The sequence below is a fragment of the Schistocerca nitens genome, chromosome 3, assembly GCF_023898315.1.
Source record: "Schistocerca nitens isolate TAMUIC-IGC-003100 chromosome 3, iqSchNite1.1, whole genome shotgun sequence".
In the NCBI taxonomy this organism is placed as follows: Eukaryota; Metazoa; Arthropoda; class Insecta; order Orthoptera; family Acrididae; genus Schistocerca; species Schistocerca nitens.
The window spans coordinates 793,194,548-793,209,638 of record NC_064616.1 but is presented as its reverse complement, the minus strand read 5'-3'; the positions used below and the strand labels follow the sequence as shown (position 1 = coordinate 793,209,638).

Sequence of the window (15,091 nt, the reverse complement as noted above, 5' to 3'; positions counted from 1 at the left end):
TGAAAGGAAACTGGTCACATCCTTTTATGAACCATCCTGATATTTGATTTAGGAAAACCCAGAAAACTGCAGTCTGGATACCTGGGCATGGATTTGAACTCCAGCCCTCCATAATACAAGTCAAGTGTCTTCACCACTCTCAGTTGTGCATAAGGATACTTCCATTGTGACAGTATTCTGATTCTGATGACGTATGCAGAGGGAGTGTCCCACCAATTAAAACAGGCACAAAAGTGGACTTCGAAAACACACGTTGCATCACCACTGGCAAAAAAATATGGGGGATTTGGGATTATATTTTACATGATTCCAGATGTATGAAACATTTGTGTCCATTTTGTCCACAATAAAACAATATTTGTTGTTTATATAGTTCTTGGTCATTCACTGCAATTTTCTCTTACACCTACAATCTAATTTGGTGACAGTGTTGGTTAGCACAATGACTGATAAAATCTTCCAAGTCAAAAGTTACAAGCAAAGATCATTTTGATACCACTGACAGTCAACCTCCTCTTCTTCGCTTTCCATATCTTGGGAGGTGGTAGTATGGACCAAAATCACTGTGAAACACGTCTCCTCTACTGAAAAAGTGCTAATAACTCCTAAGGTATGCATTTTAGAGCCCAATGTTTACTTGACAATTTTTGCTTTTGTTTCTGTCCATACCATCTCCTCCTAAAATATGGAAAGCAAAGAGAGAAGAGCTCCACTGTCAGAGGTACCGGAAACATTTTGCTTATAATTTGCAACTCTGCTGTTTCCAGAAAAGGGTTCATTACCTCAAATTGATACAATTACCCTTTTCCATGATCCATGAAAGTTTATATCATCCATGGAATCACCTTACATATATGTTTTTCCTTGCTACATCTGTTTGGAAAGGTGTAATTCATGTACCATGACTTATGAACCAGTCCTTTAAAATTATCTGATGTATGTTCAATACTAGTGATATGCAGAGTGAAGAACCTAAAATTAGTACTCCTTTTACTTTGTTGGTGGTATGAGATATTAAAAAGAGGTTTTTCACAAATTTTAGTAAGCAGATGGTCATGTGATTCTGTTGTATGTGTTATAGTATTAACTCTATATCAAGTGACATATTGAGGCAAGTAATGCTTTTTAAACAATGAACTTTACGACATTCAAAAGTTCTTAAAAAGACAAGTTCTGTGATATAACACTTGGGTTAATGTTGGTGCCGAAAGTTTTCACAAAAATATCCAAAAATGTGAATGGCAAGGCAGCCAGAATCAGCTATTGCAGTGTAAACACCACCTAGTAGGGCTTCCATGCCTGGCTCCATCATTGTATCAAGCCTTTTGACTGTTAACTTGTTTCCACAAAAATTGTTACTTAAACATGAATATACACACACATTTGAAGTAGTTTTCCTATGCCCCTTCTGATGCAATAGAAGTTGGTGTACAGCTGCTCCATTTACAGCAATCATACCTGACCTTGTATCTATGTCATATAATGTATGACCAAGTGGTAATATATATAGGAAAGAACAATATTTCTGTTGAGCACGAGACCACAGTGAGTTATTGTTTGGAAAATAATTTAATTATCTCACACGATCACATTTATTTCTAATGAAATGACTGGTTTTGGCTAGTGTTAGACAGCCTCAGATCACAAAGTGCAGGACGTGGTTCAATTCCACCACTGGAGAAACCAAATTGTTATTCAAACTGACTGACACAATGTGATCACCGCTGTAGTGGGATCGAGCCATGCCCTGCACTTTATGATCGGAGGATGACTGATGCAAGCTAAAATAGGTCATTTTGTTAGAAATGAATGTGACTATTAATAACATAGGTCCATCTTCTTGCTGCATATTACAATGTAGACTCAGGTGAGAGCCCTACTTGGCAGTGTTTACATCACAATAGTCACTGCACATTTCTTGGTTACTTCAGCAAAAAGTTTTAACACTAACATTTACGATTGTTATTTCACTGAACTTATCTTTTCAAATCCCATTTAAAATTATTATTCTTGCTTTGCTATCTTGATTCATACAATAATTAAGATTATTACCCACACAACAAAATTATGTGCCCCTCTACCTATGATCACTTACCAAAACTGTGTCTCAACATCTTTCAACGTTCAAGAAATAAAACTGCTTAAAGGTTTAAGTGATCCATTCTGTACAATAGACAGTAAATGTCCAGGTACAAGAAACAAAATTATGACAGACTGACATAAAATTTAGCCAAAACATCATATGAAACAACCCAACAACCCCAGGTGGGGGGGGGGGGGGGGGGGCGCAAGCTGAAGAATATTCTGAAATCATTCACTGAGGAAGATCGTACTACAGTTCCTCCTTTAAACAATCAGGTGAACACCAAAACCACAGATATCACAATGCGTGACTGTGAGATATAAAATGAACTAAAATCACTCTTAGACAAAAGGAACTGGACCTGATTTTACAAAGATGAAGTGAACAAAATATAAGCATACAGAATATAAGACCAGCTCCATGGTTGTACTGAATAGTTTACAGCAGTTAATTTTTAATGTACAGAAATCTTCAGATATAAAACTAGCTTCAGGCATACCTGAAGAGCACGTTTGTAGGACCATAATGGTTCACAGCACATATAAATAGCATGGTACATATCGTTGGGAATGCCATACGGCTGTTTGTGGATATGCTGATGTATACAGAAAAGTCACAATGGCAGAAAACTACAGAAAAGCTCAGAAAGACTTTCTGATGATCAATAATTTGTGCAGGTTTTGGCAGCTGGCCCTAACACAAACAAATGTGAAATATCACACATAATTAGGCAGAAGCACCAGTTATTGATTGATTACACAATTACTAAACAGTTACTGGAAAAACAACTTCTATTAAACGTCTGGGACTATCTGCATAGTGCTATTTAAAGCAGAAGGACCATATAAAACTAATTTTAGGAAAGGCAGATGCTGGACTGATATTCATTGGAAGAATCCTCCAGAAAAATAGTCCACCCAAAGAAGAGGTATCTTACAGAAATCTTCCTTCAACATATACCCAAGTATTGTTCCTCACTCTAGGTTTCTTACCAGGAACAACTGGTAGAGGGAGTACAGAAATTTTCAAGAAGAAAAGCACATCTTATCATGGGTTCATTTATAAAGCATGAAAGTCACAAAATGTTCACCCACCTCCGGCAGTAGCAATTTCTGATACTGGTGCATCATGGTGTGATTTAGAGTTAAAATTCCAAGGGAATCTGGTCTTCAAACAGTAAACCAACATATTGCTTCTCCCTATATATATCTCATGAAAAGACTATGAATGTGAAATTAAGAGGAATTTGAGCTCATACAGTGTATTGACAGTATTTCTTCCCACACACTGTGTGTAACTGTAACATGGACAGGGGCAAATGACACTGGTACATGAACTACACTCCACCACATACTGGAAGGTGGCTTGTGCAGTTTAGATGTAGATGTACAAGTACCAGGTGTACTGGTATGAAATGAGCATTAAGATACAAATGTGTTGATAGGGAACATTTGTTGTAAACAGGTCTTAATTTTTTTTTTGTTTGGTTGGTATTACATCTGTCAAAGATATTTAGTATACATCAAGTCATGGAACAAACAACATCATATGTTTTCATCGTGTTAAGAATGTCGAATTTTCTACCAGAAAGTGATGATTTGCAGAAAGCATTAATTTTTTGTTTTCATTTGAAAAAAAGTGCTGCAGAGTCGCATCGAATGCTTGTCGAGGCATATGGTGGTCATGCTCTATCAGAAGCAACATGCAAAAGATGGTTTCAAAGGTTCAGAAATAATGACTTTGATGTAAGAAATGAAGAATGTGGAAGACCACCAAAAAAGTTTGAAGATGCCGAATTGCAAGCAATATTGGATGAAGATGATACTTTGAGTCAGAAGCAAATGGCAGCAGTGCTAAATGTTGCACAACAAACAATTTCTGACCGTTTGAAAGCTATGAGAAAGATCCACAAGTGTGGAAAATGGGTGCCACATGAATTGAATGAAAGACAGATGGAAAACTGAAAAACCATTTGTCAAATTTTGCTTCAAAGACATGAAAGAAAATCAATTTTACATCGAATTGCTACTGGAGATGAAAAATGGATTTATTTTAACAATCCTAAACGGGAAAAATCATGGGTTAATCCGGGACAACCATCAACATCGAGTGCAAAACCAGATTGATCTGGCAAGAAGACAATGCTCTGTGTTTGGTGGGATCAGAAAGGTGTGGCAAATCATGAGCTTCTAAAACCCGGTGAAACTGTGACTACTAATCACTACAGACAACAAATGATCAATTTGAACTATGCATTGATCAAAAAAAGACCAGAATGGGTCAGAAGAAATGGCAAAGTAATTTTTTTACACGACAATGCACCTGCACACAAAGCAAAACTGGTCCACGATACAATCAAAACACTTGGCTGGGAGCTGCTACCCCACCTGCTGTATTCACCAGACTTGGCCCCTTCTGACTACCATTTGTTTTCATCAATGGGACACAAATTGGCTGAGGAACACTTCGATTCCTACGAAGAAGTCGAAAATTGGGTGTCTGGTTGGTTTGCTTCAAAAGACGAACATTTCTATTGGCGTGGTGTCCACAAATTGCAGAGAGGTGGTCAAAATGTATAGAAATCAATGGTCAGTACTTTGAATAAAATGTTTTTACTTTCCAATTCAAAATTAGTGTTTCATTTTCACTAAAAAATGCTCATTTCATACCGGTACACCTGGTAGACTAGGTTGAAGAAAGACAGGAAAGACAATTCAGATATGGTCATGAATAGACTATGTTATAGTGTGAAACATTATAGTTTATATACCCAGTAAATAGAAATAGGATTTACTTTGTGCATATTTCTTTAATAGTGCATCAACTGTTTGGATTTGTAATGGAGAACATAATTTTTTTGAGACAAGCACATTTTTCTTTACATGGTTCTTGAGCAAGCTACCATATTGTGATGTGATACTATTACAGTATTTCAGCAGATTCTGTTTTCCATCAAAGTGTTATCACAATATCATCTAAAATCCTGACATGTTCCCTTTGGTGAACTGACGTAAGATAGGTGCTCCTAATATCACTACAATGTTTCTAATGAATGAACTTACAAAACTGTACCATTTTGGAGCATCTGCTCATATTAACGTATTCTTGTATGATTCTTTATAGAGATGAAGAAAACTGCAGTTTGTAGTGGTTTGTTTGAAAGAGTCATGCAAATCTGCAGAATGAATAGAGCTCATTATACAAGAAGATTATATCAAGATAATAAGAAGAAACTGCATATCACTGGCAATCATTTTAATTTTTGTGTACTTTATGGCTCTGCACCAAATTTTGAAAGATACAGAAATACATTAACATATAAAGCAGTTGACTTTGTTGTTAGAAAAAAATTACAAAATTCTACACAAATTTAAAAATAATTAAATGTTAAGCTAGAAACAGCTGCATCATATTTTAATGCTTTTTGCAATGAAAACTGTATTCAACATGCATGGAGTATGGTATGGATTAACTGCTTCTACACTTGCTTCCTTTGGTCACAACATGCTCAATTCTTTTGTATCTCAAAATGTCATCATTATACAACAACAAGCAGCAGAGATATTAATGCCAAGAGAAAAACATGCATCATATACAGGGTTGCATTTCACACTGATGCATTTAAAATATACATCTATCACATTAAGTTTGTAGTTTGCTTCATGGTATTGCAGGCATAAATAATTATGCAGTATTAGGTAACTACTTCCTTGCATAAACTGTAACTTAAAAGTGACACTCTAGTATTATCTTTCACAGTAGTTGTGTACAAAACCTCTGCTGGTTCATCAAACCCATCCACAAAGTCTATGAAACATTTGACAACAAAAAATGTCAAACCATATGGAGTATGATGATAATATGGTACTCTCAAATGAGTCCTCCCTGAAGCACAAACGTAGTATTAGGATCATTCAGCACAACTGCATCTTGTCTACAGGCAGTACTGGCACTGGCACTACCGATGCTATATTAGTGACACATGAAACTGAAGGTGACATACCATAGGACTTGGAGTACACAGGGAAACATGCTAAAGCTGTTTACAAAGCATATGTTTCTGACCTGGTCTGTGTACTGCCCATCGAGTTGTATGAGCTGGGTTGGTGCTGAGCCCGGACTGGAAAAACCACACCATCGCCCAGACTAAAACAGAAGCACCACCTTATCTCTAAATATCTGTCCAACAAACACTTTTGGTGGTCCTATTAAGTGTATGAAAGAAACATCACAATCATTGTGACATCTAATAACACAGCCCTTGGCACAATAAAATTCTTTTGTCACCAAAGAGCAGCAAATGCTGGTATACAAAGTGCCCAAGTGTCCCACCGATGCCACTACTAAGCACTACAATAAGTACATGACTCAATAATGACGAATACTGTAAAACAATGTGCCACAAAGAAAAGCCATTAATTCAGGCAGTTCAAGCCACTCCACACACACACACACACACACACACACACACACAATTATATATATATATATAAAAGCAAAATAACTTAAAACTGTAAGCAAGAACAATAACAGTGATGAAATACTGACAATAAATGAACTGAAAATTATATTTGTCAGCTTATTGTCTTGATTGGCAGGATAACACACATGAAGATGATACAACTGCACACATTTCGAGCTGGTGACCAACACACTTTAATTGTGGAAGCTAAATGGAATGGACTTTGATTCTTAATAACCCAGTACTCATTTTTGATTTTCAATAACCCAGTACTCAAGACCTATGAGGAACCTGGGTGTAAAAGTCAAATAGTGCATTAAGAGGAGTTGTCAGAGACAGAATATGAAGATCAGACTGGAATTAGAATGTTTGTAGGTTCCCTAACAGAATAAGATTATGTAAGCATTAAACTTAAACAGAAAGAGGCAAAATAGAAAAAAATGAAACACTGCAAAGTGATAAAAATAAATACAATTGTAATAGACAGATAGTGAGAGTAATTTATGATTGGTTATGGTTTGGTTTTGCCTTTAAAACACACACTTCTGCTAAACATTCTGAATTCTTTTTCCTAAAGCTATGGGGAAAAAGAAACTCATTTAACAACAATATAATTTCAGCAGTTTTGGAATTTATGCACATTTGTGTCAATGGTGTATTTTTGGTTAATTATGTCCTTTTGCTGTAACTTTCCATGCTGGTAAACTAATAAAGCATAACGTTTTAACACTTGAAATTATTCTTCCTGTGATATTTTTGAATTTGGTTCCATTGCAACATATTTACAGAAGATGGTGCTCTTTCTCAGAATGAAAAGCAATGAATTTAAAAATTATTTTTGTCCACTCTTCCATCTGCATTTTGAGCTATCCCCTCTCTTTTTTTTATCTTGGCCTGATCATGTTTGGTCCATTGTACTACTAGCAATAGTTAGATTTGTAAGTTAAAGTAGTACATAACTATGAAAATAATTTTTTGTACTATCAAAGACTCTGCAATGCTGATCACATCATTTTCTATGATAGCAGTTAATTGGACAAAGGGTACTGTGTTTCAAGTAACTAAAGAGTAAGAACAACATTAACATAATCACATAGGGAAGGAGATTTTCCTGAATAAAGATAAAAAGAGTGCCAAAGGCATGGGAATGAACAAGTAATTGCCAGAGCAAGCCCACAACAGCTGAAAACATTAGTGAGAAAAAATAGTATTGTGTAAGAAATGTACTTAAATGAATCAAGCCTCTATACCTCACTTTTGGTCTATAGCAAAAACCTTTTCACTATTTACTACTTCTAGTATTGAGAGATCCCCGACTTATGTCATATTAAGGAGATGAAACAAGACATGGGCCAAAAAGAAAACCTGAGAAGTCAGCATGATTTCCTTGTGATAAAAATTTAGGGAGGAACTAATTACTCAGTGGTGAGGGAATCTCTAATCTAGTATTGACAAGTACACATTTACATACAATTGAAACACTAAATTCTCAACTAATAATGTGCTCTGTGGTTTTACATAGATGTTTAATTAGTGTTGCAGCTATAGCTACTAGTTCATGCACAACTTATTTTTAATTTTAATAGCAGAAGCGAAGTCATTTATTTCCAAGATTTGACACTACCGCATGTCCAGAAAACTGCATGAAAAAGTTGAGCAGGATCACTTGAAATTCATTATTAGGATGCTCCACCATAACACCATCAGTCAGAAGCTGGTGCAATATCTTGTGCCTCATACAATGCTAAAAACTGTGTACATACAGTAAAACACATTTACACCGTTTCTATCAATACTACTGCCACAACTAATACTGCCTATAGCAGCTCGATGGTGAAGGGAGAATGAGTGCTGGAGTGTTGTGGCAGTAATGTTGAAGAAGGTTTCACCTTCTGACTCACCTACATCTCAAAGTTTAGTTAGGAGGCATCCCTGTATTGGTACTTAGTTATAAGTGGGCCACTACATTTGCCAGAAATACTCCACATACTTCTTTAAAACTGCTTAAAAAATTTATTGAGTTGAGGAACTTTTAAAATAACTGCGTTTTAGTCTCTGTGACTATTTGTAAGTCAATCCTTGCACCTTAAAATACTGCAACAGTCACAATCAGTCCCAGTCTCTCTTCTCATACAACTGCAGACAGACATTTCATTCTACTGAGTAACAGGTTGCTTCATGGGCTTTTAGAAGGATTATGGGATGACTACTTCAATATTTTAGATCCTGCTGACATGTTTCACCATATTCTGGATGCTTACTTCTTTAACTTTCTTATATGGACTGCTCTATCTGTTAACATCTACTGAATTAAAAGAAGATAAATTACTGCTTGATGTTTCATCACAGGCAAGTACTTTGGAGTCCACACACAAGGCTATACCTTTTTGAAAGGAACAATTTCAGCATTTGCCTTCACCAATTTACAGGAACTGTAGAAAACCTTCAAACGGATGTCCAGATGGGTATGTGAAGCCCATTATTCCTGAAAGTGAGTTTAGTGTCTTAAACATCGCACTACTTCACTCGGCCCTTCTGAAATAGAGAAACTCATGACTACCCTACCTATTGGGAAGGTGTACTGAGAGCACAAAATGCATTGTTCATATCCAAGTTCCCAAAAAGAAGAGTAGAGACTACAGGGAGTCGATTAATAGTGTGTATGAAACTTTTTTGGTCTATGGTCTCGGGGGACAATACCGCCTGTAAATTTGTGGAAATGGGTATGGGTCATGAGTGGAAAGTACAACAACAGCTACCCCACCTCAATTTCAGTCATCACTAACCAACACATCAGTTGTGAAAGTAGACTTGTTCAATGACATTAAAATTTTCCAATTGTCAATAACACATGTTTTGGGCTCCTCACCCCACTGAAGCTGCTTCTTTGGATGAAACTGCTTCTTTGGATTAACATGGTTAACAGAAAATTTAGCAAAATCAGCTCTAACATTACTTTTTTGTTCATGTAATTTATATCACACCATTTCCTTCATCTAAATAACTTCTCTAAAGAACTGAAAAGTGTACTTCACACCATCACTACCTTTTCTGTTCAGGTTGTAAATGGTGTGAAGGAAATATGAGTGTAGCTCCATATGCAACCTCATCTAATTTATCTTCTTTCTATACTACTCCCAAGAGATGAGAGATGAAGGCTGCAGAACTATTTTGCAGTCTATTTCAGATGTTGCAGCTTTAAACTTCTTTTAAGAGCTCTGTAATTTTACTTCTTAAGTCCATGTCAGCTTGCTGAGCATTTCTGTAACACTTCCATATGGGTTTAATCAAGTGGCCACATATCTAGCAGACTTATCAACAGTTTCTTTGATAATTTCTACATTAATGTAAACTGGCGAGTACCTCAACACTGGAGTAATACCCATGACTTTTTCAGAAGTGTCATGTATGCAATATACTTTGAAGCTCCTCTACATGCTTTGAGGATTCTCCATGCCACTAGATATTAATTATTATGACATAGTCAAGTGGCAGATCAGTAATGCTAATTTTGATATCAGTCAGTAAAAGATACAGTGTCAAATTTCTTTCAGAAGTCTAGGAATATGTAATATTTCTGTTGTCATATTTCCATCCTTTGCAAGATAAAATGTGGGGGATGTGAAAGGGAGGATTGGGGAGGGGGAGGGGAGGGGAGGGGATGATAAGTTGCATTTGACATAGGTGAAATTTCAATTGATGCTGAATTTTAATTAAAAGCTTTTATGCTTAAATAATTCTTTATGGTACAGTTCAGAATATGTTCTAGATTCCTATGACAGAAATTTATTATATTTATCTATTATTGTGTGTATATACTCTTTTACCCCACTTATAAACAAGAGTAGGCTCTATTTTTAGCTACATGAGATATTCACAAGAAATTTAGATTAAGGTGGAGCTGATTGCACTGTGTACTTACTGTAGACACTGATAGGATTTTCTGAAGTATTTGGCATATTAGTTAATTTCAACAGTCGTAATTATTTTTCAACACTGGAGTTTGTCACTTCTGCCAACCGTCAGAGTTTGTTCAGTGTTCAGAGGATGGAATGTTACTACGATCTTCCACCACTAATGATTACTTTAAGATTTCAACTTTCCTGTACTACCACCTATTTTCATGCTAATCTGAATCTTGTATGATTTTATAAAAGCTTTTCGATTGGTAAATTACTTCACACTAGACTTTCTAGCTGTAATGTATATGTCCACAAATTAATGATAACATTTGCTTGTTGGTATCCTGCAATCTATTTTTCTATCAACAGTGCAATGAATTGTTTTCCCAATATTTCATGAATGTTACTTCCGAACAACATGGACAAGGAATTTGAACTCTGAGTGTAACTTGTCTACATATGTTCTATTTAAGATAAATATTCCAACATTTGTTGGTGTTTGCCCATCAGTGCCAGGAAACAGAAAACTGTATCTGCATTTAGAAACCATTGCAACTACAATGGTATTGTGATCATTAATTTTTCCCCTTTTGTTAACAGTGAAAGGTCATGTTAGGTTAGGTTTTTTGTTGTTGTTGTTGTCGTCGGTGGTGGTGGTGGTGGTGGTGGTGGTAGTGGTGGTAGTGTTCTTCAGTCTAAACACTGGTTTGATGCAAATCTCTGCTATAGTCTATCCTAAGCGAGCCTCTTCATCTCTGCACAAATACTGCAGCTTACACCCATTTGAACCTGAATACTATAATCAGATCAAAAATGCTAGTAAATTTGAAGAAAGCAGTATTTGATCAATGCATTCTTCCTGTGATGATGTATGGCTGCGAGACATGGACACTGAACTCATTTACAAAAGGGAAACTTAGGACAGCACAGAGAGCCATGGAGAGATCAATGCTGGGCTACACAAGAAAGGACAGGAAAACGGCAGATGACATCCGGTCTGTGACGAAGGTTAATGACATCTTAGAGACAGTAGGTTCCTTGAAATGGCAGTGGGCTGGCCACGTCGCAAGAAGAAAAGACAACAGATGGACGAAGTTAGTACTGGAGTGGAGTCCGAGAGAGCACCGGAGGCCTAGAGGAAGACCACCAGACAGATGGGACAAAGACATCAAGAAGATTGCTGGTAACACATGGCAGAGAACAGCCCAAGACTGTCCCACTTGGAGAAGACTTCTGAAAGCCTACCTGAATCCACGACTCGAAGAGGCCACATCATTTAATGATTGAATTGGCTGATGATGATGATGATGATGATGATGACTATAATCAAGCCTTGGTCTCCCTCTAGAATTTTTTCCTGACACTTCTATCCGTTACCAAACTGATGATTCCCTGATGCCTCATGTGTCATATTAATCAATCACTTCTTTTACTCAGGTTATACCATAAATTTCTTTTCTCCTCAATTTGATGCAAACCTTAAAGTTTCCTTTTCTTTTCTATAAATTCTAATTCCTTTTCCAAATTTCTCCTTTGCTTCATTTATTGCTCACTCAGTGTCCACACTCAATAGCACTGGGCAGAAGGTACAACCCCATCTCACTCCTTTATCGACCACTGCTTCTCTTTCATGTCCTTCATCTCTTGCAACTGCAGTATGGTTTTTGCACAATCTGTAGATAATATTTTGCTCCTTGTATTTTATCCCTGATACCGCCAGATTGCAAAGGGTGTACTCCTTTCAACATTGCCAAACTGTTTTACTAAGTCTATGAATGTTATAAATGTAGGTTTGCCTTTCTTTAGTCTGTTTTTTAAGATACGTTGTACGGTCACTATTGCCTCGCATGTTTCTACATTCATCAGGAAACCAAACTGACCTTCCCTGAGGTCAGCTTCTACCAGTTATTCCATCCTTCTGTAAATAATGAAGGCCAGTATTCTGCACCTATGGATTATTAAACAAATGGCTCAGTAATGTTCAAACTGTCAGCATCTGCCTACTTTGGATTAGGCATTATTACATTCTTCTTTAGGTTTAATGGTACTTCCACTGTCTCATTATATTGCACATCATGTGGAATAATTTTATCCTCCTAGAGTTACCAGTAATTGAGGGGATGCCATCCAGGGCACTTGTTTCAACTTAGGTCTTTCGGTGCACTGTCAAATTATTCTTGCAGTAATGTATCTTCCACCTCATCTTAACATTGTCTCCACTGTTTCCCTTATACAGACCTTTTATATAATCCCTCCACCTTTCCCTTCTTTGCTTAGTACAGGCTTGCCATCTGAGCTATTGATATTCACACAGTTGCTTTACTCCAAAGGTTTCTCTAATTTTCCTATAACCAGTATGTATCATTCCCCTAGAGCTGCATTCTTCTACAGCCTTGCATTTATCGTCCAGCCATTACTCCTTTACTACTGTGCACTTCCTGGCAGATTAAAACTGTGTGCCGGACCGAGATTCGAACTCGGGACCTTTGCCTTTTGCGGACAAGTGCTCTACCATCTAAGGTAATGGTAGAGCACTTGCCCACGAAAGGCAAAGGTTCCAAGTTCAAGTCTCGGTCTGGTACACAGTTTTAATCTGCCAGGAAGTTTCATATCAGCGCACACTCCACTTTAGAGTGAAAATTTCATTCAAATTTTTTAGATGTCTGTATTCACATTTGGCTACTTCATTTGCTGCATTTTTATATTCTCTCCTTTTGTCAATTACATTCAATATCTCATGCAATGTCCATGGATATCTATTTGGTTTTGTATTTCTACCTATTTGATCCTTAGTTGCCTTCACTTAACTATTTCATCTCTCAAAGCTACCCATTTGTCTCATATTGTATTTTGTTCCCATTTCTATTAATTGTTGGCTAATGGTACCTTTCAAACTCAATGTCCTCTGGTTCTTTAAATTTAACCAGGCCCCATTTCCTACCTATCTGCAATTTCTTCAGTTTGAATATGTAGCTTGTAACTGCTATAACGCTGTACATATTACTTGGATTTGCACTGTGGCACCAGGCCACTGGCATGCTACACTTCGAATATTCCACCAACGGCATCTGCATGGCCTGGCCACCAGGGGCCACCTGCTGTGGGCCACATCTTGTGCACACGGCAAGTTATTTGGCATGCCATCTACCAGAGCCCTCCTCTTTATAAGTGCAGTGCAGCAGGCACTCGCTCCCATATTGTGTTCATACATACTGTCAGCAACTGCATGTATCAGTACCTGGATTATTTCTTCTATGTTTGTGTCTACATTCTCAATTGTTGTTTGTTTGTATGTGGAAGAATAATTAATTTTGATTCATTGTGACCATGCTGTTGTTTGAGTCTTACAGTACGATATAACTGGCAATGAGTCTGGTTTGCACTTCTGTGCGCTCAATCTATTTGGTTGTTCCTTCAGTTCTTGTGTCCACAGTGGCAGTGCTCCAATCTCTCCTTGAGCAGCAACAAGCTCTTACGGTTGCTATCACGAACTTGTCAGCCACACTACCCGTGCAGTCTTCCACGCTGTCAGCATAACCACCATTCTTTCCCCCTTACGATGATGCAACTGAAGACTGGGAGCCTCACGAGAAGCAGCTTTGGCAACACTTCTTGCTTTTGGTGTCATTGAAGCAAACATATGTAAGGATTTGGTGCTTTTTTTGGAATTCTCCTTGGACCTACCAGTTGTTCTAGTTAGCCCCAGTCCAGGAACTTGCATTACTTTCATTTGACGAAATGTTGAAGTTGTTGTCAAATTATCACCATAAATGCATGCATGTCATTGCAGCGCACGCAGAGTTCTGACATCATCACAAACAGCTCCACCAGTCTTACCGGGCTCGGGTAGCTACTAGCCATATGCCACCCGCAGCCCAATGCCAGGTGCCGTCCGACCAGGTGAACACGGCACAGTGCTACGAGTGCATTATCAACTGTCATTTTCTTATTTTCAGTTCTGATATTTATCTTGCACCTAAATATTCAATATTGCATGCTTGAAACTTATGAACATTGTTCAAGATTTGTAAAATAAGAGTTGCAAACGAAAAATAGTCTAACATTTGAGACATGCATCAGGAAGGGATATTCTTGTTTTCAAGAAAGAGCATTCTGGCATGAATGATTTTCCACATTCAGGAAGTCTCCATAATAGAAATATGTAGTGAACTGTGACCATTTAAAAATCATTCGACATATACAAAGGTTCAGAAGTTGGGAGTAGGAGTGCTGCTTGCTCCAATTCGAAGCAACAGAAATCAAATGGATGGTCACTGCTGCATTTTTGCTCGAACATCATCAGCTTACTCAGTGAGAATTCTTGTGCAATACTGTTATCGGTGACAAGTTATGATGCCTTTAACTTATTAACAAGAAATTAATAGCCGAGTCCTAAGAAAAGGCATATACTCGAGCAAAGGGCAGTCTGAACACAACAGTTTGTATCCCGTGGCCCAAAAAGGGTGTTGCACACTACGAAACTCTCCCCAGGGGTGCTTATCACAGCTTGCACTTGTTGCCGACAACTGACATGCCTTTCGATCGTGGCGTAATACACACAACCTACAAAACTGCATCAGGTGTTGCTTCTATAACGAACTCTGCTGATTTCACAAACAAAACTGTCCAGGAGTTGGTCTGAAA

At 37.4% G+C, this 15,091-nt stretch overlaps 1 protein-coding gene across 7 annotated transcripts in view; it reads right to left on the bottom strand.

Annotated features, from left to right (window-relative positions):
- Window positions 1-15,091, bottom strand: part of LOC126248810 (palmitoyltransferase ZDHHC20-B-like) — a 344,143-nt gene that overhangs the window by 37,454 nt on the left and 291,598 nt on the right. For 5 of the 7 annotated variants that reach the window (XM_049950220.1, XM_049950216.1, XM_049950213.1 and 2 more), the window contains one exon: window positions 6,149-6,229. The exons of the other annotated variants lie outside the window; for them this stretch is intronic. In XM_049950220.1, the coding sequence (XP_049806177.1) occupies window positions 6,149-6,229 (81 nt within the window). The remainder of the gene's footprint in view (window positions 1-6,148; window positions 6,230-15,091) is intronic. 7 annotated transcript variants of the gene reach the window in all.